Genomic DNA, 21912 nt, shown 5'->3' with positions numbered 1-21912 from the left:
ACACACACACACACACGTAAAAAAAAAATATATATATATATATGACATTGACGTTATACTAAATATTTGTAGCTGTGCATCAAATTTCCAAGTGTGTCCAGTACTTGTGGGAAAGAGGAACACAGATTACTTCTGTCTTGTTCGTAAAAAATGTTGTCTGCATTTTATTTTGCACACAAATCCATTACTGCAATGACATAGTGCTCTGGGTAATGGTGATATGTAAAATGTTTTTAACTTCCAGGTTTGCAATTCAAAAGGAATGATTGATCTATCTCATCTTGTATCAAATCTACTGTGAATAAAAAAGAGCACATCTTAGCCCTGGGGTTTATAAATGGACCTTTATTTTTTTTGGCTAAATACAAAACTTGTTTCGTCACAAAGAGGCCAGCGTTTACTAGGGCAGCATTAAGCAAAGTGTTTTCCAGTAAACCCTTACTTCTTTGCCAATCCACCAAGCTATCAGGGCAAATAATTCCTGTACATCATCAGAAAACAAATATGAGATCTGTTGAACATTAACAGATCATGATATAAAGCAGACTGATGGATCGTATCTCTCAGACTAAAGGTGACCGAGCTGTCTGCCTGCATCAACTTGGAAGATGACTTTGTGGTTCTTCTTGCTGTGCTGGGGCTTGATCGCAGCCCAGGACGGTGGCGAACAGGCAAATGAAGTAGCACAATCTGCTGAAATTCAGCCAGACTCCCCCATCATGGGGAAGTTTAATGCTCTGATGAAAAAATTCAGAGATATGGAGTCCATTCAGAAGGACATCAAGACCAGGCTGACCAACGATGAGACCAGGGTAAAGGCCAATGAAAACCAGATTCTGGAGCTGAGCAACAAAGGTAGTAGAAAGACCTAATGTCCAAGTTGTGTTTTCCAGTGAAAATGGGAATTTTATGATTGTTTTATCTTGACCAAATGTATGAGATTTACAATTCTACGACAGTTAAACAATTTCATTATCAGATGCTTTTGTCCAAACAACGTACAACCCAAGCAAGACTTAAGACAGAAGGGAAAACCTTAGTGCAATGAAGTGCTGCTAGTTATTTGGCTACAGTTGCTGCCATCAAGACCCAGAAGTGACTTTTTCCATTAAAAAGAATGCAGCCACAGCTAACCACAATTAAAGCAGTATCTTTCAACCTTAAAAATCATCCAATGATTTGAGCTTAATATTGACTAAGAGCTGAGCCTGAGACCTTCCGGTTCATTCTGCCACTAGGAACAAAGAGGAAAAGGCTCAGATGAGCCAAACAGTGAGAAACCAGGTGATATTCAGTGTAGCAGCGGGAGGTGGAGACGATGCTGTTGGACCGTTCAACACAGACACGACTTTAATCTACAGGAAAGTGATCACAAACATTGGAAACGCCTACAATACTGCCACAGGTAATATGCCACTGACGAAATTGGATAAACATAATAAAACAAAATAAGAGTGTTTGTGGGCTTGAGAGAAGTTATGGAAGTCTGTGTGTGTGTATGTGATACACTGTTAAATAAATGGATGTGGTCTCAGTGATGTCACCCATTGGTTTCCTAACTGAGATTTGAAGCCAGCAGCTCGGTGGCCACATTGTAGACTTTGGCTCAACCTCTTGGTACGCTAAGAGGTGGAGCTAAGGCAGGCTACAGGGTTCCTGGACTGAGGGTTTCTGACTCACAGGTGGGTGGATTGGAGCTGTTAGCCAGAAGCTAACCCCACCTCCTTGCTTGTTGCCTGGTTGATCTGGCATTTCCAACATGAGGACTGGAAGCATTAGGTTTCAAAATGGGTGGCCTCACTGAGGTTACACCCACATTTTGCATGGTGCTGACACAAAGGGCTCTAATTTCGTGGCGCAGCGCAGGGGGCGCAGTGTTAATTATGTGCGGTGCACCGCCGTCCACTGCCAATTTGACAATTTGGTAGACCATCTGCGCAGAGATGGGTGTGATGGCGCACCAGGGGGAGTTGACGGGAGGTGTAGGCATATTCATGTTGCCGCAGTGACAATTTTGTGCTAAAAACAGTGCAGAAAGTGCGCTGAAAGCTCGCCAGCTCCAACCTGGTCTATTCTTGGCGCAAAGCGAAGCGCACCCTCCGCAGCTGTAATTTGGTGTCAGGTGCACATGTCATCAAAGCCTCAGAGGCAGGTTTCCAGAGTGTCAGGCACATTTTAATGCAATAAACAATCACAGCAATCACTATTTAATGTAACTGTCTGAACCAGCATATACATTTATATCTATATTAACTGTCCCGTCACATCTGATGTCAGATTAAAGCCGTTTGTCATAATGGAAAGTTAACCTGACGGCAGCTGGAAGTTTGATGCATCTTATTAAATTAAATTAAACAATAAACAGCCTTAACATCTGATACTGAGTATATATCTGGCTTCTCTCATTTCATTTAATTCAAAGAAAAAAAGAGAGAAAATAAATGTGTGTCACTTAGGATTTACCCGTGATTTCCCATATTTCTCTGTTTTAGTCTTTATTTTTAACGTGATCTAAAAAGATGGAGTACATTATTGTAAGGAGGATGAGGTGGAGACACTGGGAGAGTATACAGTATATCACCAAAGGTTCTGCTATTTGGTGATGACAAACCAGGAGTGCAGGTGGATCAAAGTATTCTGAATGGATAAGCCAGCTGTGTAACTGTCTCTTCATTTTGTACTCCTATTAATGACAAAGGAACAGATTACATCTGTCCCGGGAGCTGGCCCATACGGTGACGCGCTTCATGTCCTCTGATGCGCCCCGCTGTCCATTCTCCTGCTGCAGGGACAGCGGCTCTGACCGGCTCCACTATCGGGTCTTTCCAGCACACTGTTTCTGCAGTGCTGGAGATCACTCAGACTAATCAGACGCTGCGCCTCGGCCGCAGGGCATTTAAAGGCGAGGAGAGGTGCTCATTTGATTGGTAAAAAAAGCGCTCAGCTGTGTTAAACCCACTCACAGCTTTTCTCCTCCCTCTCTGCCATTTGCTCAGAGGGAGGCGTGGACGCGCTCCTCTGCGCTCCAGTGCTCACCACTGCGCCTTAAATGCACCTCTCTTGGCACTGCAGGAAACTTGTAAAGTGCACCGGTCACGCCCAGTCTGCGCGGCGAAGGCCAGCGCAGGGTTGCTCCTGTGCTTGCGCCTGGTCTACGAAATTAGAGCCCAAAGAGTCTAATGGTATTTTTTTTCCACAGGTATCTTCGTTGCACCTCGTGCAGGTGTTTATTACTTTAACTTTTTCTGTCATGCTGGAGGGGAGCAGCGCGTACTCCTGTGTCTTATGAAGAACAATGAAGTGATTGTGGACATACATGAACACAAAACAGACCAGGACCCTGCTGACAATGGGGGAAAAGCCGTGTTCCTGCAGCTGCAGCAGGGAGACCAGGTGTATGTACGCATGGTTGCAAATACACATGTGTGGGGAGGTGACTACGGCACAACTTTTAGTGGCATGTGGGTCTCTGAAGTCTAAGAATTGGTGCATATGCAAATCTCTAACGGCTGAATCAAAGAATCACATTTAGCTAGCATCAAGCCTCTATGTTTTCAGAGGATGATCTCTACATTTTCTCCATTTCATACTGTAAACAGAAACCTTTGATACGATGCAGAACCTCAAGAACTTTTTTTTGTCTTCAAGTTTTGAGTTTTTTCTTTAATGTCTAATAAAAAAACATGTTCCTAAGAGTATGGACCCCTTTTATTCATTTTTTCACCACGTTTAAAAACCTCCTTTTTCAAACAAATGTTACATTTTTCCCACAACACCAGAGGTCATCAACTACATTTGACCCTGTGAGGGCCAGATGTCTTCATGAAAGAAATACGGTTGATTTTGTTATTGATATCTTGATTTCCATGTCAAATTCATTTTTTTATTTCATATTTCTTGATGTAAACAAACCCATATAACCTGTAAAACAACAATCAATCAATCAATCAATCAAAATTTATTTATAGAGCCCTTTACAGAACTAAAGAGGCCCCCAAAGTGCTTTACAGTAGTGGTTCAGGATAAAAGGAACGATACATAAAAAAGGAGAGATACATAAAAATGCAAGAGGGGGAGTGTGCATAAGGGTGCATAAAAGCCATAAGGAAGAGATAAAACAAGTTTAAAACTAAAAAGAGCATGGTACCTAAAAGACTCAGTCAGGGTTAAAAGCCATTCTAAAAAGGTGGGTTTTAAGTTTAGATTTAAAAAGACCAAAGTCTGAAGTGGTGCGGATGCCTGGGGGCAACTTGTTCAACAAAGAAGGTGCCGCGAAGGAAAAGGAACGGTCCCCCCACTTTTTGTATCTGGACCTTGGAACTTCTAGGAGGAGCTGGCCGGAAGAGCGCAAGGCCCTTGTATGGGTGCGAAAAGTTAAAACCTCTGACAGGTAGAGAGGGGCCAGGCCGTGAATGACATTGAAAGCAAACAACAAAAGTTTAAAATCAATTCTAAAACGAACTGGAAGCCAGTGGAGAGACGACAGCACAGGGGTGATGTGTTCACGTCTGGGTGTTCCAGTAAGAAATCTGGCCGCAGCGTTCTGTATGAGCTGGAGGCGAGCCACAAGGCCACAAGGGGGCAGTTGCCATAAGTTAGTGTTCATGTTTGTGAGGCTGTCAGGCTGCAACATTATAACGTTGTGTTATAATTTGTTATAACGTGAATGGTTTCAAATATATTTCATTATAACTTTATGTAAGTAGTTTATGAATACATTTTTACAGCTTTGTATTAAAGTTATGACACATATTCACACAATCACAGAGTATCTAATCATTAGCTTAGAAGAACTGTTTGGGAATACCTAGGATACGTTGCATCAGAGTTGCATGTAACCCCTGAACACAGTTTCACCATTTTTAAACTCAAAATCTCAGAAAAACAACTCATGAAACCAAACAAAAAACTGACTTTCTACCATGTATTTCAGTGGATGTACCGGCAGAGAATTTATCGGAAAGCTAGATTCAATGTGATTGGCTCATCGCATTATTTGTAGTTGGGACTTAGTCATAGGTCAAATTTGAGCAAACTCTCACAATCTTTAAAAAAAGGGTTCACTGACACTGAGGTGAAAGTCTTTGATGGGAAAGAGAAAGATCTATCAGTGTTTCAACATTTAACATTGAGTTAACTACTACAGTAGATTGCTCAAAAGTAGAGTAAACTTAAAAACAAGAAAGAAAATTGCTTGACTTTTTTCCACATAAAGAAAGTACAAAATGCATAGCTGCATCTCTCAAATTTAAACATGTAAAAAAGTTGAATTATATCCTCTGGAACCACAAGAAATTGATTTGGTGTCTGTACATAACTTGCTTTACAAGATTTTTGAACACACGTATTTTATGTATGGAACTATGGTCCTCATAAAAATTTTAAATTGAAAAATACAAGAAAATCAATTTTACTGAGTTGACTCTTAAGGAAAGAGGAAAACAGATACCTATGGTCTTGTTCATAAATTTTTTTGGTATGTGTATTTCAATGTGCCCACAAACCCAATACTGGGATGAAAAGTGTTCTAATACACGATAAATGTGTAAAATGTTCCCGATTTCTGGATTAGCAATGAAAAAAGAATGATTGGTCCAGATTATCTGGTTTTGAATTTGCTGTGAATCAGAAAAGAATGTTCAAATCTTAGCCCTGGTGCTACGCCGGGCAGTATAAGGTTAAAACTAGGTTTCTAGATGTCTAGTTACAGGATTTACAGGTCTCATGGCCAATGGTGAAGGGTGATCACTACTAGTTTAGGTTACAGAAGTTTGGTTTACAGACAACAGTGATTTCCCTGAAAGGCTATAAAAAGTAGAGGAAAGTTTTGGTGCGTTCCATTCACATTGGAACTGGGAAGTTGGGAGTGGGAACGACGTCATGTCCGAGAGAACACCGTTCCAGTTGCCAAGTCGGGAAAACTTACTGTAACAGTGATATTCTTTTATATAAACATCAAATAACAGTATGTATACTGCTGATTTATTGTGACAAACACCTGGGACAGCCATCTTTGAATGTAAACTCAGGAGTGGTGTGGATCTGTCGACTTCCCAGTCGGAAATTACGACCTCAGAGGGCGTTCTAGTTGAAATTTCCTCCTCGGTAATCCTAAAGTCTGACTTCCAAATGAAAGAGTAGAAATGGAACGCGACATTTGGTCTGGGCCTGTCTAGGTTCGTTCAGAGACGTGAACTGTGTTTGGTGTCTTGGATAAAATCCCAAGAGGCTGTAATTGGATCCTGGGTCAAGTTGTTTGTCTGATAATTCATCTGGAAGATCTCAGACAAAACCAGTTGAAAAATCCAGTTGCAGTAGCCATTTTCCACCTGTTAAGGTGTCAGGATTTAGACCTGAACTGCCCAAGTGCACCTGACAAGGGGAGCCCATTTATGCTCTGAATTGCCGGGCAGATGTTTCAGAAGACTGTGCTTCTCTACAAATGTGTTGTTTCTTTCACAAGGCCACAAGTCATCAGCATTAATCTGTGTATTAATCTGAGCATTAATCACTTTTTAGTCCCCTGAATGTCTCATAGATGGACCTTAAACTTCTTTGGCCAGATACAAAAATTGTTTCACCACAAAGAGGACAAAGTTTACCAAGCATTAGTAAGTAATTAAAGTGTTTTCCAGTAAGCTCTTACTTCTTTGCCAATTCACCAAGCTATCAGGGAAAATAAATATGAGATCTGTTGAACATTAACAGATCATGATATAAAGCAGACTGATGGATGGTATCTCTCACACTGAAGGTGACTGAGCTGTCTGCCTGAATCAACTTGGAAGATGACTTTGTGGTTCCTCCTGCTGTGCTGGGGCTTCATTTCAGCCCAAGGGCAAATGAGTGGAAGTACTTCAGACATTTCCAGCTTTAGTGATCTCCTGGGAAAGTTTGAAACTCTGACAGAAAAAGTAAAGGAAAATGAAAAGCTGATTCAGGAGCTGCAAGCCAAAGGTAGTATCAAGACTTTATGCTGAAGTTGTCTTGAGCAATTCCTAGTTGTTTGATCAAGATACCTGTGATTTATGATCGCCTGAAGTTAGCGCAAGTTAGTCCAGATCTTGACGAAACATCTGCTTAAACTTGCTTAACTAATTTCTGTCATTTTTATTTTGAAACAGGGGGAAACCAGGTGATATTCAGTGCAGCAGTGGGAGGTGCAAACAGCGCTGTTGGACCATTCAACATGGACACGACTTTAGTCTACAGGAAAGTCTTCACAAACATTGGAAACGCCTACAATAGCGCCACAGGTAATATGTGACTGACAGAAGAAACTGGCCAACTTCCAGAGAGACGTTTTTTGACTGAAACATTTCAGCATCAGAGCTCTTCTTTCTGGAGGTTGGCCAGAGTCCAGATACTTTTTTCTTCTATTAGTTTGGACTGAAGGCAGGCACACATTACAGGATTCTTCAAACCTTCACACATTCAGAGAGCACACACCTGATGATGGGTTAGATAACACTAACCCATTCTTCAGCACGGCATCAACTTCTTCACGCTCAGTATTCCAAATCTCACGCAGTAAAAATGGCTACAGTGTGAACAAACATGACGGATGAGTAGGTGATTTGCCATGCTGGACATGAACACAGCATTACAAGGTTATAAATTGAAGAATGAAAATGGTAGATTGAATATGCAACTGTATATTATTGAACACATATTTTTACCACATAAACAGAAAAAAAGTACCAAAATATGGTACCGTTGAGTACCGGTAACGATTGCTAGGTACCGGGCGTCGGTACCGGGCATCGGTACCGAATCGTTTCAAATATGAAATGGGCCATTCCAATTACACCCACATTTTACACCCTCCATGGTGCTGACACCAAAAGTCTAATAGTATTTCGTTTCCACAGGTATCTTCGTTGCACCTCATTCAGGTGTTTATTACTTCACCTTTTTCTGTCATGCTGGAGGGGAGCAGCCTGTAATTCTGCATCTCATGAAGAACAGTGAAGTGATTCTGCACATCCATGACCACCGAACAAACCAGGACACTGCTGACAATGGAGGAAATGCTGTGTTCCTGCAGCTGCAGCAGGGAGACCAGGTGTATGTACGCATGGTTGCAGATACACATGTGTGGGGAGGTGACACCGTCACCAATTTCAGTGGATTTTTGGTCTCTGAAATGTAAGAATCAATGCATGTGCCCATCTCTAACGGCTGAATCAGAGATGATTGTTCCCATCTATCATCACCTGACCCAGAACCTGTAAATCTGTTGGATTTAAAGTTTTTTATCCTCAGAGTCTAATAAAAACATCATTCTCCCAAGAAGTTGAACCCTTTTCTTTTTCATCATGCTACATTTAAAAACCTTTTCTCAAATAAACGTTACATTTCACCCTCTACACCAGAGGTCATCAACTACATCTGACCCTGTGAGGGCCAGATGCTCTCATGAAAGAAACAGAATTAATGTTGTATCCTCAGTAATTAGTAAGTATTACTCAATATATATTCATTTTTAGTCCAAATTTATGTTACAGTTTAGTATTTGTAAGGGTTAACAGACTAATATTACAGCTAACTTTTTCACTGGTTGCAGTAGTGCGACCAACTGTCTGTAAATATAATGTTTTTCACCAACAAGCACTGGCTGACAAAGCAGAAGACAAAAAATGATTTTGTTTTAAATAAAAGCAAAGAATAACAACAGACTTGCATGTCAGGGTTATTAAAGTTAAATCATATTAGTTGAAATAAAACGAAACAGAGGCTTTACATTAAATGGTAACTAACCAAAATTGTGACATGAGTTAAAAATAAACTAAGATCACAGGGAAAATGTCTTAATTTTAGTCTTTCAGGGCTGGCAGGCTGCCCAAACTACTGAATACAGAAGAAGTTTCTCACGCTGGTCTCCGGACTCCTAATTTCTCCTGATTTTCCTCCAATCTTTAAGTTTGGACCTATGATCTCTAATATTTTTATGCCATGGTCATCGTTGAAAGGGCATTTCAAAATCAAAGAAAAGCAACTTCACTCAGTTGAGGCTTCAGAATCAAGGAAAAATATAAGAGACTGGCAACATGATGACGTTTTTATCATTAAACGTGACATAAAACCTTGATTTTAACCTCTCATAACTAATGGAAATGTAACTGTTCAGAAAAAAGAAGACTTGAATCCAAGGCAGCAAATGATATTTTCAAAATCATGCACCTGTGTGTGTGCATGTGAGGGAGAGGGAGGGACAGAGTAAGAGAGAAAGAGACAGAGAGAATTAAAAGAGGGGGGGGTGTAGATGTGTGTGTGTGTGTGTGTGTGTGTGTGTGTGTGTGTGTGTGTGTGTGTGTGTGTGTGTGTGTGTGTGTGTGTATGACAGTGTGTGTCTGTGTGTGCATGTGTGCGTGTGTGTGTGTATGACAGTGTGTGAGTTTGGGTTGGCTCTTTAGGCATAATAAAAAAAAAAAGTGTTTCTCTGACCCTCAATAACCTCATCAATCAGTATACACAGCTGTGTGGTTACCATGGTGATCATGATGTCACAATGAGTGTGATGTGTCAGTTGAACTTTGGAACTCCACTGATCCAAAGCTGGAGTATTGGGCTAGACATAGGTCCAAACAACCTGCATTTATGCTGAAACCCTAAGGGCTAGAAGAAAAACAAAAACATTGTGAAAACTCGGAGACTCTGATGAACAAGATGATGTGCTTCCCAAGTCTGTAGGATTAAAATTCAGGGCAGGAGGGCGATTTACAAATGTAGTTAAGAATGAAGTTGATGAGACATATAGGTCAGATTTTAACATTACTGCAGATTACAGGCACATGAAGGTTTCTCTCACACTGAGGCGTTTTTTGGCTAAACAGTACATTTTTTTGGTAAAAATTCTCCCATTGTAAAAAGCAGGAGAAGTCAGGGAACGTTTTAATGTACTTTTTATTTTTCTACTGTGAAGATTTTGGGAGTTATGACAATTCGTTTCGAGAAGGTTGCAACCTGTCATCAGCAGCCTCGCTCACTCTAGCTGAAGAAATTCCGCACTGTAGGAGCTGAGGTTTCAGGGCAAAAACCAAAAAGTTTATGTTGCTTAAACAGTAAAATCTCAAAAACTGTAATAGATATCAAAAAGTAAAGTCAAAACCATAGAGCTGAAAGATCAGTGAACATTTTAAAGCAAAAATGGTGCCTGTAAGTGGAAGTATGCCAGAGTCTTAGCATCTCAAAGTTAGTGGAAATTTTGGGAAGAGAGAGAAAGAGAGATTCCTAGGTTTCCCATTCATTCCTTATGAGATATTTTTTGCCGTTTTTGGCCAATAAGTTGGGCATAATTTGGTGAATCGGTGAAAAAAATCATAGCACACCGATCCCGGCCAAACCGCACATTTTGATGTATAGTTTGTGGGGGTTTTCTCAAAGCCCTAGGATGAGTAGCGTGCCAAAATTTTGTCTGGAAGATGAAGCTGAAAAAATAAATGCGCGGAAGAGCATTAGGGGCTCCTGCCTTCGACCGAGCCCCTCTCCTCCATAGCTTGCTTGTTCAAAGCCACGAGCCCCTAACTAGACTGACGGATACTTTGGCTCCATTTTGGTGTCAAGCTGACTTTTGATCTGCATGTTGATATTCTCTGTGTGAAAACTTATCACTGATTTCATGTTTGTGTCATCAGATCTGTTTTTATTTTCTCTATATTTTTTATCTTTAATAATTAGTGAGCAAGTAAAGACTCTGATCTCATTGTCAGGTCAAAAACAGAAAATCTCAGACATCTTGATAAACTCACAACATGTCACACAGAGATGTTTTTGTCAATGCTTGAAGCTTTTTATTTTGCATAAAGATTTGTTAAAGAGAAGAATCAAGTCATGCTCAAAGCGTTCTTTCCATTTCACATTCAGTCTGATCTTAATACGGGCACAAGGCCCTCAGAGACAATCCAGCTTCTGTTTCACTTGTCACATCATTCCTTATGAAGCGTTACAGCCACAGAAAAGAGAGAAGACAGAGATTTAGAGCGCTCACGTTACACATGAGACAGACGGCGTTGTTAGGGAGGAATTTTCACACACACACACACATCCATAAGTGTTTGTGTCTCACAGCCTCTTCATGCCTCAGTGACAGACCTCAGTCGACCATTTCTTGGCACAGACGGAGGGTAAACGGTATCCGCAGTATAAATCATTCCAGCATTTATAATCTGTTCATGTCAGAAACAAAGGAGAGGAGAGTTTGGCTCTGTACAAACTCTGATTCAGACCAAAAGTTAAAAATGGATTAAATTCCTGTGAATAACAACCACCTTTAATAAAACTGTTTACTTACGGCCGTAACTCATTTGCAGACAGTCCTCATTGCCCGCGTTGTCTGGCTGTGCTGTGCACCAGTGTCTATATCGGAAAGTGGTCCCATCAGTCCATTCCCAGACCCCCTCCTGGGAAACAGCAGATCACATTCACAGACATGAATTCAGAATCTTTTCTTTAAGAAACAGGACAGGTTGTTAAACGTTGCAAATATTTTAATCAGAACTATGGTCTACTTGCCTAAACTGGATTTGTGTTTTCTTTTTCTTTTAAATCTGGCCTCACCAAAGAAACCCAGAAACAGCATTTAGTAAAAAAAAAAAAGTATTTTAACGCCAATAATCTGATTTTAAACCATGGGTCATGATCAGAAAAAGTGAAACTGTGACAGACAGTCGGTATGTGGTCCACATGGTCCACATGGTCCACATGGTCCACGTGGCATGGACTACTGATGGTCTCCTGACACTTGAGGCACTGACACATGTGCAGAAGCTCATGGAACAAATGTGTTGAACCACTGTGCTGAAGCTTGGTTTGGTCATGTGACTCATGACATTTGAAGCAGATCTGACATTAACGAATCACCTGATTGGTTGGGTTTGTCATGCATCACTTGATGGTGTTGAGTGTGCTCTGGGGTCATACAAATTTTAACTGGTCATACAGATACTAACAGTTAGCTGAGAAAATTGTCATTGTTATAACTAGAATTATAACTTTGATAAATTATATGATTATTTAATCATTAGCATATCCTCTTAAGACCACATACTCGTTTGTATTATCGAACGGGAATGTACATGCAAACCAAATCCCAAACAATCCATGAACCAGTAACAAAAAATGACTGTACTTCACTTTATTGACCACTAGATGTCCTACTCACTTATTGTCTGTCACTGAAGCCTCGAGTAAAGAAACATGATTTGGAAAAAGTGTTGAAGACAAACAAACTCTTAAACAGCCATCACCAGCATGGACTATGTACCCAGTGATTTTTACAGTGTGTTTTATATCTTAATAAATGAGCTTCATTGGCTTTCTTTTCAGTTAACTTCAAATTATCACGACTGGGACAGTATTTCACTTGTGGCACAGACAGCTGGTCCGTGTCATGTGGAACACAAACCCTGTGCCCCCCTGCAGTTTGAGGCATCAATGTACAGCAGGTACATTTAGGCCCCTCACCCACACCAAACCAAAGATTTACATCACTTAAAAAGTTTTCTGAATGTGAAGATTTTGGAAAACTCTGCTTCTTTCTGATTGGCCTCCACAGATTTTATGTCTGGAACACACTGACACATCTGGGTTTGGCATGCTTTGAGTTGCACTTATTGACTTATTGAGAATATTCGGATACCTGTGGACAAGGCCTACGCCAAGATCAACCATCAGTTCCTCACAGGGTCTTTGAGGATGAAACTTCAACATGATCATTAAAACATTTCTATGTTATGATAAATGATGTACCTGGAGAGCATCAGAGCCTCCCAGCCAGGCAGATGGATTCCCAGAGGGTGTGATCAGACTTTGAATGAGTTGATACTCGAAATATGAATGCACAGACGCCAGGTGTCCACCCAGTGACCTGCAGTTTCCCTAAAGGGTAGAAAACAGAGTTCACACCCAAAAGTTCACTCAAACAGAAGTCACTCAGAAGTATCTTAAGGTCAGTAAATCGTCTCACACCTCAGCTTCATGCCAGGTCAAGAGTCTAGACACGTAGCGGTAATAACGTTGACCAGCCCGAGTCCAACCCTGAACATCCCTCTTCACAACTTTAATTAAATCTGAAGAAAACAGTTCAAGAATGAAACCAAAGATGTTTCAGTTTAAACTGAACAGTCTACAGTTACTGTGAGTAGAGTTTAAAAAAAGCTTTTATTGGAGATGAACTGACCTTCTGCTGGGGCCTTTTCAGGTTTTTCCTCTGGAGCAGCTAGAAAGTTTGACACTGTAGTTATTGACAGAATATTACAAACACACATCAGACTGAAAGACTTTCTGTATGTGAGATACTGACGAGCTGCAGGAGTCAGAGCCATCAGGGCACAAAGGAGAGCAGCCACAGCCAGGATCTTCATGGTGGAGTTGATGAGATGAGCCTGAAGAGTCAGACAGAAGCACAAGTGTCACCGATGCTGCTGTTGGAGAACAAGGCAAAGAAAAGATGATGGAGTCAGATTTTCTGCTGAGTTACCTTCTCTTCTTCCTTCTTGATGAAGCTTCAACCCTCCTGTGTTTGGTGCTGATCAGTGGTATAGCAGCTCTAATATACAACTGTTTATCTTATCATCTGTTAAAAACAAGGAACTGAACAAAGTTTTACTGAATATGGGCACAAATGTATTTAGGAATAAGGCTTACAAGAAAAAACGGTCAGAGAATAACATGGCACCATGTTACAGAAAAATTAGGGTTTCTCTCACACTGGGGCATTTTTTTTGGCAAAACAGTGCAGTTTTTTGGAAAAATACTCCCTTTGTCAAAAGCAGGACAAGATTACCTACGTTTTAGAGTATTTTTTATTTTTCTACTGTGAAGATTTTGGAAGTTATGACAATTCGTTCCAGAAAGTTGCAACCTGTCATCAGCAGTCTCTCTCACTCTAGCTGAAGAAGTTCTGCACTATAGGAGCTGAGGTTTCAGGGTAAAAACCAAAAAGTTTATGTTGATTAAACCAGTAAAATCTCAAAAACTGTAAAAGATATCTAAAAGTAAAGTCATACCCATAAAGCTGAAAGAACAGTGAACATTTTAAAGCAAAATGGTGTCTGTAAGTGGAAGTATGCCAGAGTCTTAGCATCCCAAAGTAAGTGGAAATTTTGGGAAGGGAGAGACAGAGATTCCTAGGCTCCCATTCATTCCTTATGAGAGATTTTTCGCCGTTTTTCACTAATAAGTCGGCCAAAATTTTATGAAATGGTGAGAAAAGTCATAGCACACCGATCCCAGCCAAACTGCACGTTTTGATGTAGAATTTGTGGGGGTTTTCTCAAAGCCCCAGGACTAGTAGCAAATCACAATTTTGGACGAAAGATGATGATGAAGAAAAAAAAAAGAAATGAATGAAAGAGCATTAGGGGCTTGTTGGAAGCATGAGCCCCTAACCAGACTGACTCATACCTTGGCTCCATTTTGGTGCCAAGCTGACTTTTGTTGCTTATCACAGCTTTCATGTTTGTGTCATTGGATCTGTTTTTATATTCTCTTTTGTTTGTTAAATATGCCACGGAAATATTTGTATTTAACTTTTTCTTTTCCAAATTTTTAACCCGGACAGATCAACTCTGAAATAAATACCATTTTGATGAACAACTGACCAACATGTAAAATGGCCATTATTTGTAAAATATGGCAATGTTAATATGAAATATGTTTTATTGTTCTTTAATATTGAGTTATTATATTCAAATAATTCTAAGTGATAATTTTAACATTTTTACACTTTTTAAAATAATGACCTTTTATTCATTGTCTAAGCTTTATCAGAAATATATATATATTTATATATGTGTGTATATATATATATATATATATATATATATATATATATATATATATATATATATATATATATGTGTGTGTGTGTGTGTGTGTGTTTTTTTTAGGTTGTTACGAAGATCTCATCAAGATCCCGGGGTTTATTTTCTGAAATGTGCCGCAATCGACTGTAAAATTGTATTTATTTAAATTATTTTAATATTCTATTTAACTGCAAACTTGCAAGAGTTAAAAAAGGTGAATTTTTATTCATACTTCCTGACCTGGTGTTGAAACGGCTTCCTAGAAAGAACCAAATGAAACCAAACAAAACTAAGAAGATTTTAGAAATGGTCCGCTGAAAATGGAAAGATTTCTCACCTTCTTCTTCGTCTCTTGCAGTTTAGTCAAGGAGAGGATCCAAACCAAGTGATGTTTGAGTCTACCAGGAATAATCCCACTCTTTTAAACCCTCTCATTGCTCGCCAACATCTCTTAACGACCAATCCCACTTGTCAAAAAAGATTTATTGCCATATTAAGAAGAATTGTTGACTTGCTTACTGTGGGTGTGTAATCAAAAATCACTCTTTCCTAGGAATAAGGAAGTGTTTGTTTTTGAGGGCATGTTTGGGAATGAAGGGTGTGGTAACACTCTTGGTTCCGATGTCCCTGATATGTCTAACGAGCTTCAGTTTCTTTAGTTGTTGTTTTTTTCTACAGTTACAAAGAATGATAAAAGTCACTGAGGTGTTGAAGATCAACCTGTTGGGCTGTGAATCATCAGCCCTGTTGGCCTGGCTGGGTTCCACTCATTATGATGGTTCTGAGAAAGTCAAATAACATAGGACTTTGATATTAATTTCAAAGTCAACCTGATGTTTTAACTTCCTGTTCGATCTGATCTTGAGTGCTATGACCTGATGGACCTAACAGAGCAGAGCCAGTGGACGCTAACACACTGAGTTGAACTGAAACCCAACAGATCTGGTTATTTCAGCAGTGACGGCTGGTGATTGATAAGTCAGGCTGATACCAAGATGAGCAGGGGCAGAACTGAAGGCCGCGTGATACCAAAGACAACAGACACACATTGAACAACTTCTCATTTATTAAGAAATTCATCACACCAACGTCATATAAAGAAAACGGTCCCCACCCTATTGTATTAAACTTTTCATAACACCGGTGACTTGGCATAATAAGCATAAACCAACAGAAGGTGCTGACAGTTGAACCAACAGCCCAACACATGATCAACTGTGTGATAGTTACACTGATAATGATAACAGATGAGAGTTTTAAAATGTGAACAGTAAACCCAACACATGCAAAAATACAGAACGAAACATTTTAGACAATTTAACAAAAAATGTCATTTGTCATGATTCCTGTAAAAAACCTAAAGGTGTTTTCTTTTTACTTAGCTTTGAACTTTTTGAGCCTTTTCATAATTTTTCTTTGCCATTGTCACCAAACTGGTTGAGTTTGCAGTGGTGTTTTTTACTTTTTTTGTTCCTGTGTGTGGCTGGTGGTCCTGTGTATAACCATGGTTGCATTGTTTAAACACAAGATACTAACCGGTGCTAGGTCCAATGTTCCCTGCAGGCTGAGGAGAAGTAGACAAAGACAATGTGCTGGTGCTACGGTGTGTGCCCTGTCCTTCCATCCATGGTTATGGGGAACGTAAGATCTATCTGCAATGAGATGGATGAGCTAGCTGTGCTAACCCAGCACCACAGGGAATACCAGAGGGAAGGTAGCATCATGCTATTCACAGACATGGCTAACAGAGCTAACACCACCGTGAGTGAAGCAGAATGACGGCCAAATTGTCATCTTCGTTGAAATTTATTTCTGGTTAATACTAAATATATCAAAAATTTTCATTTTATTTTTTTTATTTTTTAGTCTTTTTGTTTTCTTTTGTAATTATTATTATCATTATTTTTTCTATTTTTTAAATTCTATTTTATATATTTTCTTTTTCTCAAATCAAATTTTAATTTTTAGAGAAACAATTTCTGTTTTGCTTGTTCAGCGCTTTGGGCAGCTTGAGTTGTTGTAAATATGCTTTATAAGTAAACTTGACCTTTGACCTTTTTCATATCCCTAAATTTTTTTTTAAATCTAAATCTGAAAAACTCAAGTTTCTGCCACTTTTGGCCTCCACGGTCTCGGGGAACTTCTGCTGCTTAGAATTCACAGCAGAGATGATCAGAGGAGCAGCCAATCAATCATCTTATGGATTTCTCGGGGGGGGGGGGGGGGGGGGGGGGGGTTAGAAATATATCTGTCTTTTCTCATGAATGATGTGATCTTTGAGCTCACCGCATGGAGTTCCTGTCAAAACTTTCTGTGATGATGTGCCGAGTTTTAAAAGCTGTCTTGTCTTTGTAATAGGTCTGCGACTGGCAGGGCTCTCTAATCCCGGGGACTGATTGGCCCGGGCAAACAAGAGCCAGAGCGATGATGGTGGCAATCAGGAGAACAAGCTTCATTCTTTCTGAAGAGAGATAAAACAATGAAACATCAGTTTCTCCCCATCTGTAAAGGAGTTTCATTTAATGCCATAAAAAATTTGTAATCTGGGTATGATGGTGAAAGTTTGTGGTTTCTGTTTTCTTTGTTCTGTTTAATGTAGAGAATTAAAAATGAAGTCTTTGTGCAAATTAGTTCTTTTTAGACACATTTTAAATTCTCTTTATTTGTCAACATTAAGCATTCAATGCCAGGTTTAAACTTAAATGTAGAATCAACAGCGTCACATGCACATGTCATTAAACTAAAAACATTAGGCCCTAACAGTGAGCCCTGTGGGACTCCTCATCCAATCCTATGTATCCATAGCTCTGGAAAGTTATACACATTGTTGATGCTCATTCCCAAAAACCTCCTGAACCATTTTGGCACAACTTCTTGCATGGTATGTGTGATTTAAAAATTCTGGTCTGATGATCCATTTTACTAACAGTCTTGTTTTTGAATGAATGAAAAGCCCAATAGTATATCTGTCACAATGTATTCTTGATAAATGAAGTTGCTCCATCATCTCATCATGGTCCTTTCAAAAAAAAATTGTTTTGTTTTGAACATTTTTCTCACCTTCTATCAAATGTTGATCTCCTGTGTTCTGTCAAGTAAGTCTGGAGTGAATCCGTACAAATAGACATAGAAGTGTCTACTTGTAATTCAATAGATAGCCCTGTTGTGTCACAAATATTTGACGACAGCCAATCAGTTTGGAGCAGAGTTGGGACATGAACAACCAATCCTAGCGTCAGCTTTTCATTTTGTCCATATATGTCTGTATCAGTTAGTTGGTGTGATAAGTTTTTATTAGTTTCTCGAAGATGAACCACACTGTGACTTCTGTGTAAGAGGAAATGCCTCATGAAGTGCAACTATATGTGTGAAACACACTCCCTGTAGCTGAGACCTGATGGGGGCCAAGGTACACCACAGGCAGTGTGTAAACTGATGGAGGGTGTCAGTTTTTAAGTGATGGTTAACTGGCAGGAGTCTAAGTGCTGTGTTAATTTAATAAGAAATAGAAGGATATAACTTGCACACAGGGTTATATATATATATGTTTATATATATATATATATATATATATATATATATATATATATATATATATATATATATATATATATATATATATATATATATATATATATATATATGGTGAAACACTGAGCACTTTCTGTCTTGTCACTCTGACCAAGGTGTGACGCGTTCATTGTTTGTGTGTTGAAATGTGATCACTGACCCCAAGACAAATCTACCCTCGGGTATAAATAAAGTTGAGTTGAGTTTTTCTAAAACTGGACCAAACTTCATTGGACTTCATAAATCTTTTTATACCAGAGCAGTGGAGTCTCTTCCTCTGCTTGGAATATTCATATGGATTTGAAAGTCTGACCACAAACAGATGTCTTCACTGTTCAAAGTGAAAATCTATATTTAATTTAAAAAAAAACAGGAACTAAAGGGTCACATCCCAAAAATGTCTCTTTGAAATGTGCTTCTAGAAATGAACAACCACAGACTGATGCAGGTTCAGGTATTTATTCTGCCATATGCAAAGCAAATTATAGAAATCATTGTGAAACTCAAGTTATCTACATGAGTAAATAATCATATGACATTTGTATGTTTTTCAGTCAATGTTTCAACTTCTTTCATCTTAAACTGTAAAATAAAAATGTAGAACTCTAATTAAGATCTGACTGAGGTTTATTATTTTTAATAAGTGTAATATTTGTTTAACAAAGTGGTGAAAATACATGTTTTTTTTTCTCCAGATATTAATCCCATCATGATGCTGAAACAGACTCAACAGAAGATAAGTTTCAAAAAACACACAAATATCATAGTTTCACAAGCAAGAATCCTTCGTTTAGCAAAGCTTGGCTGGAGCCTCAGATGTCAGGAAATCATCAGCCTGACAGCTGGAGGGGGCTGTGCTCTGGTCCCACTCCTAGCGAGGTGTAACACACCGGGTTCCAGATCGCTGTGGGTTGTTGGAAACTACGTAATGGACGGGCAGGCAGGATCTACCAGCCAACCAACATTTGACCACCACATACCGATCGGATTGCCATAAATCAGAAACAGTGCAGCTTCTGTCAGAATCAACATCGTAGACCTTCATGACTGAATTGCTCATGCAGTTGTCGCCCTCACTAGCGGGAGCACCTCGCAAACGCCAGCCGGCGGAGGAACAGATGCCCTGGACTCTTTGCTCCGTGGCGTCGATGAAGGACTGTGTCCTAGTTCTGCCACAGAGGCCTTTGCTCTTGAGGTACCTGTGTGAAGAAATCAACATCAGATGATAAACTAACTCTGTTCAAGAAAAACTTAAGAAACAAAACAACAGACCGAGCATACAAGGTGTTTGGATTAAATCCAGGTTGTGGGATTAAGAGGTAAAGCTAATGCAGTATACTAGTTGCCAGCGGGGGGCCACCCAAAGGATCATATCATCAAGAGCATGGGTTCTAAAACTCACCACAAACCCCAGCTGTGTGAATAAACAAACGGTCCAACCCCAAAAATAGACAAAAAGACCCAAGATTCTTAATTTAGCTGAGAATCAGATTACCTCTCTGCAAATGTTGCGTTGCTTTTTAAAATGAATCTGCAATCACTGATACCATTGCTGTCCTGGATTAGTCTCCTCAGCAGTTTTCAACAAAGATATTTGATAAATTCTTTTCTGTTTGTTTTATTCAAAATTTAACCTCTCTGTGTTTTTTTAATTTTAAACAAATAGTGAAATATCCAATTGTTAATGGTTTTTGATATTGTACTCAAAAAAGTAATTTATTGGATAAACATGATTTTATCATTCCACCTTCATTCCATAAAAAGAAACAAAGTAAATTTGTTTAATCTTGACTGGGTTGTTTCCACCTAATTAAATTGATTTCACTTGGCAGTGTAGTCCTGAAACACTGCAGTTCAACGCTCTTGCCCGTCCCTCGTGTTGATTTTACCTCCACTCTTAGGGTTTCATCCCTTTCTGGCCCTTTTAGTGCTAGAACAGTTGATTCCACGTATTATTTCCTCTGCTGAGTCACATGACCAGCTGCACGGAACTCCTAATCAGTGTGTGACATCATCACACAACTGCTGCAGCAGAGTGAGGATTCAAATTCACAAAAGTTTAGAAACAACTCATCATATAAACCAGAATGTTGAACTAATCTGTGTAAAAAAACAGTATTTTTGTAGGAAATGTTGTCAGGAATCCATCCATGCCGTTTTTAAAGCTGTTCAAGTTTTACTTTTTTGTCTACAGGCCCAAATGCAGCAGCCTGCGCAAGGTGGAGGCTCAAAATCTGTGTATTTTAATGGAGGGAGCTGAGAGGGCCTCTGTGGGGTTCATCAACTCTGAGGGCTCTTCATTCGAGAGCTGGGTCCGAAATGTCATTTGTATTCATTTGTAATGTTTATAGAGGTTACTAAATAAAGTCCCTTGCCTAGTAAGGGGGGTCCAGAAACCAAGACTTTGAGTTTGATGCCAGAGAAAGTTACCGGAAAAATACAAAAAAAAATGTTTTTTTCTGTCTGAAATGGAGCACAATTTTTTTTTTAAACTGAAGTGATATAGAAGTATCTTTCTTTTCTCATGAATGACGTGATCTTTGAGCTCACCCTGCCCACGCCTGCATGGAGTTTCTGTCAAAAATTTCCGTGATGATGTGCCGAGTTTTAAAAGCTGTGTAGTCTTTGTAATAGGTCTGCGACTGGCAGGGCTCTCTATTCCCGGGGACTGATTGGCCCGGGCGAACAAGAGCCAGAGCGATGATGGTGGCAATCAGGAGAAGAAGCTTCATTCTTTCTGAAGAGAGATGAAACAATGAAACATCAGTTTCTCCCCGTCTGTAAAGGAGTTTCATTTAATGCCATAAAAAATTTGTATTTATCTTTTTTTTCCCCAAAATTTTTAACCCAGAATACCATTTTGATAAATAACTGAAGAACATGTAAAATGGCCATTATTTGTGAAATAAGGCAATGTTATTATAAAATGTTTTATTATTCTTTAATATTAAGTTATTACATTCAAATTATTCAAAGTGATAATTTTAACATTTCTACGCTTTAAAAAAAAAAAAAAGACTTTGTATTCATTTTCTAAGCCTTTATTATTATATATATATATATATATATATATATATATATATATATATATATATATATATATATATATATATAAATATATATATATATATATATATATATATATATATATATATATATATATATATATATATATATATATATATATATATAAAGTTGTTAGGGAGATCTCATCAAGATCCCAGGGTTTATTTTCTGAAATGTGCCGCAATCGACTATAAAATTTTATTTATTCAACTTATTCAACATTCGATTGAACTACAAACTTGCAAGAGTCAAAAAAGGGTGAATTTTTATTCGTAGTCCTGGACCTGATGTTGAAATCAGCTTCCTAGAAAGAACCAAATGAAACCAAACAAAACTGAGAAGATTTTAGAAATAGTCCGCAGAAAATGGAAAGATTTCTCACCTTCTTCTTCTTCGTTTCTTGCAGTTTAGTCAAGGAGAGGATCCAAACCAAGTGATGTTTGAGTCTCATAGACAACCAGGAATAATC

At 39.0% G+C, this 21912-nt stretch overlaps 1 protein-coding gene and 1 long non-coding RNA gene across 2 annotated transcripts; one reads left to right on the top strand and one right to left on the bottom strand.

Annotated features, from left to right (window-relative positions):
* Positions 1 to 608: 608 nt before the first annotated feature.
* On the top strand, positions 609 to 3480 carry LOC141784555 (cerebellin-1-like). The gene is made up of 3 exons (XM_074662393.1): positions 609 to 855; positions 1274 to 1405; positions 3200 to 3480. The coding sequence occupies exons 1-3, from the start codon at positions 609 to 611 to the stop codon at positions 3478 to 3480; spliced, it is 660 nt and encodes a 219-aa protein (XP_074518494.1).
* Positions 3481 to 19137: 15657 nt separating this feature from the next.
* LOC141811048 (uncharacterized) lies at positions 19138 to 21888 on the bottom strand. Its single transcript, XR_012600143.1, has 3 exons — positions 21826 to 21888; positions 20928 to 21114; positions 19138 to 19576 (listed from the first exon to the last, which is right to left on the bottom strand). It is a non-coding gene; the product is annotated as an uncharacterized LOC141811048 (long non-coding RNA).
* Between the last annotated feature and the right edge of the window lie 24 nt (positions 21889 to 21912).

The sequence above is a fragment of the Halichoeres trimaculatus genome, unplaced genomic scaffold, assembly GCF_033239565.1.
Source record: "Halichoeres trimaculatus isolate MK-OKI-2021-1 unplaced genomic scaffold, fHalTri1.1 fHalTri1_scaffold_22, whole genome shotgun sequence".
NCBI classification, from domain to species: domain Eukaryota; kingdom Metazoa; phylum Chordata; class Actinopteri; order Labriformes; family Labridae; genus Halichoeres; species Halichoeres trimaculatus.
This window is presented reverse-complemented; position numbering and strand designations above follow the sequence as displayed.

Bases quoted from the DNA above. Each gene is read 5' to 3' on its own strand.
- LOC141784555 (XM_074662393.1), top strand. From the start codon at position 609: ATGACTTTGTGGTTCTTCTTGCTGTGCTGGGGCTTGATCGCAGCCCAG. The intron at 856-1,273 runs GTAGTAGAAAGA...TGAGCCAAACAG, and splicing joins TCTGGAGCTGAGCAACAAAG to TGAGAAACCAGGTGATATTC. The intron at 1,406-3,199 runs GTAATATGCCAC...TTTTTTCCACAG, and splicing joins CGCCTACAATACTGCCACAG to GTATCTTCGTTGCACCTCGT.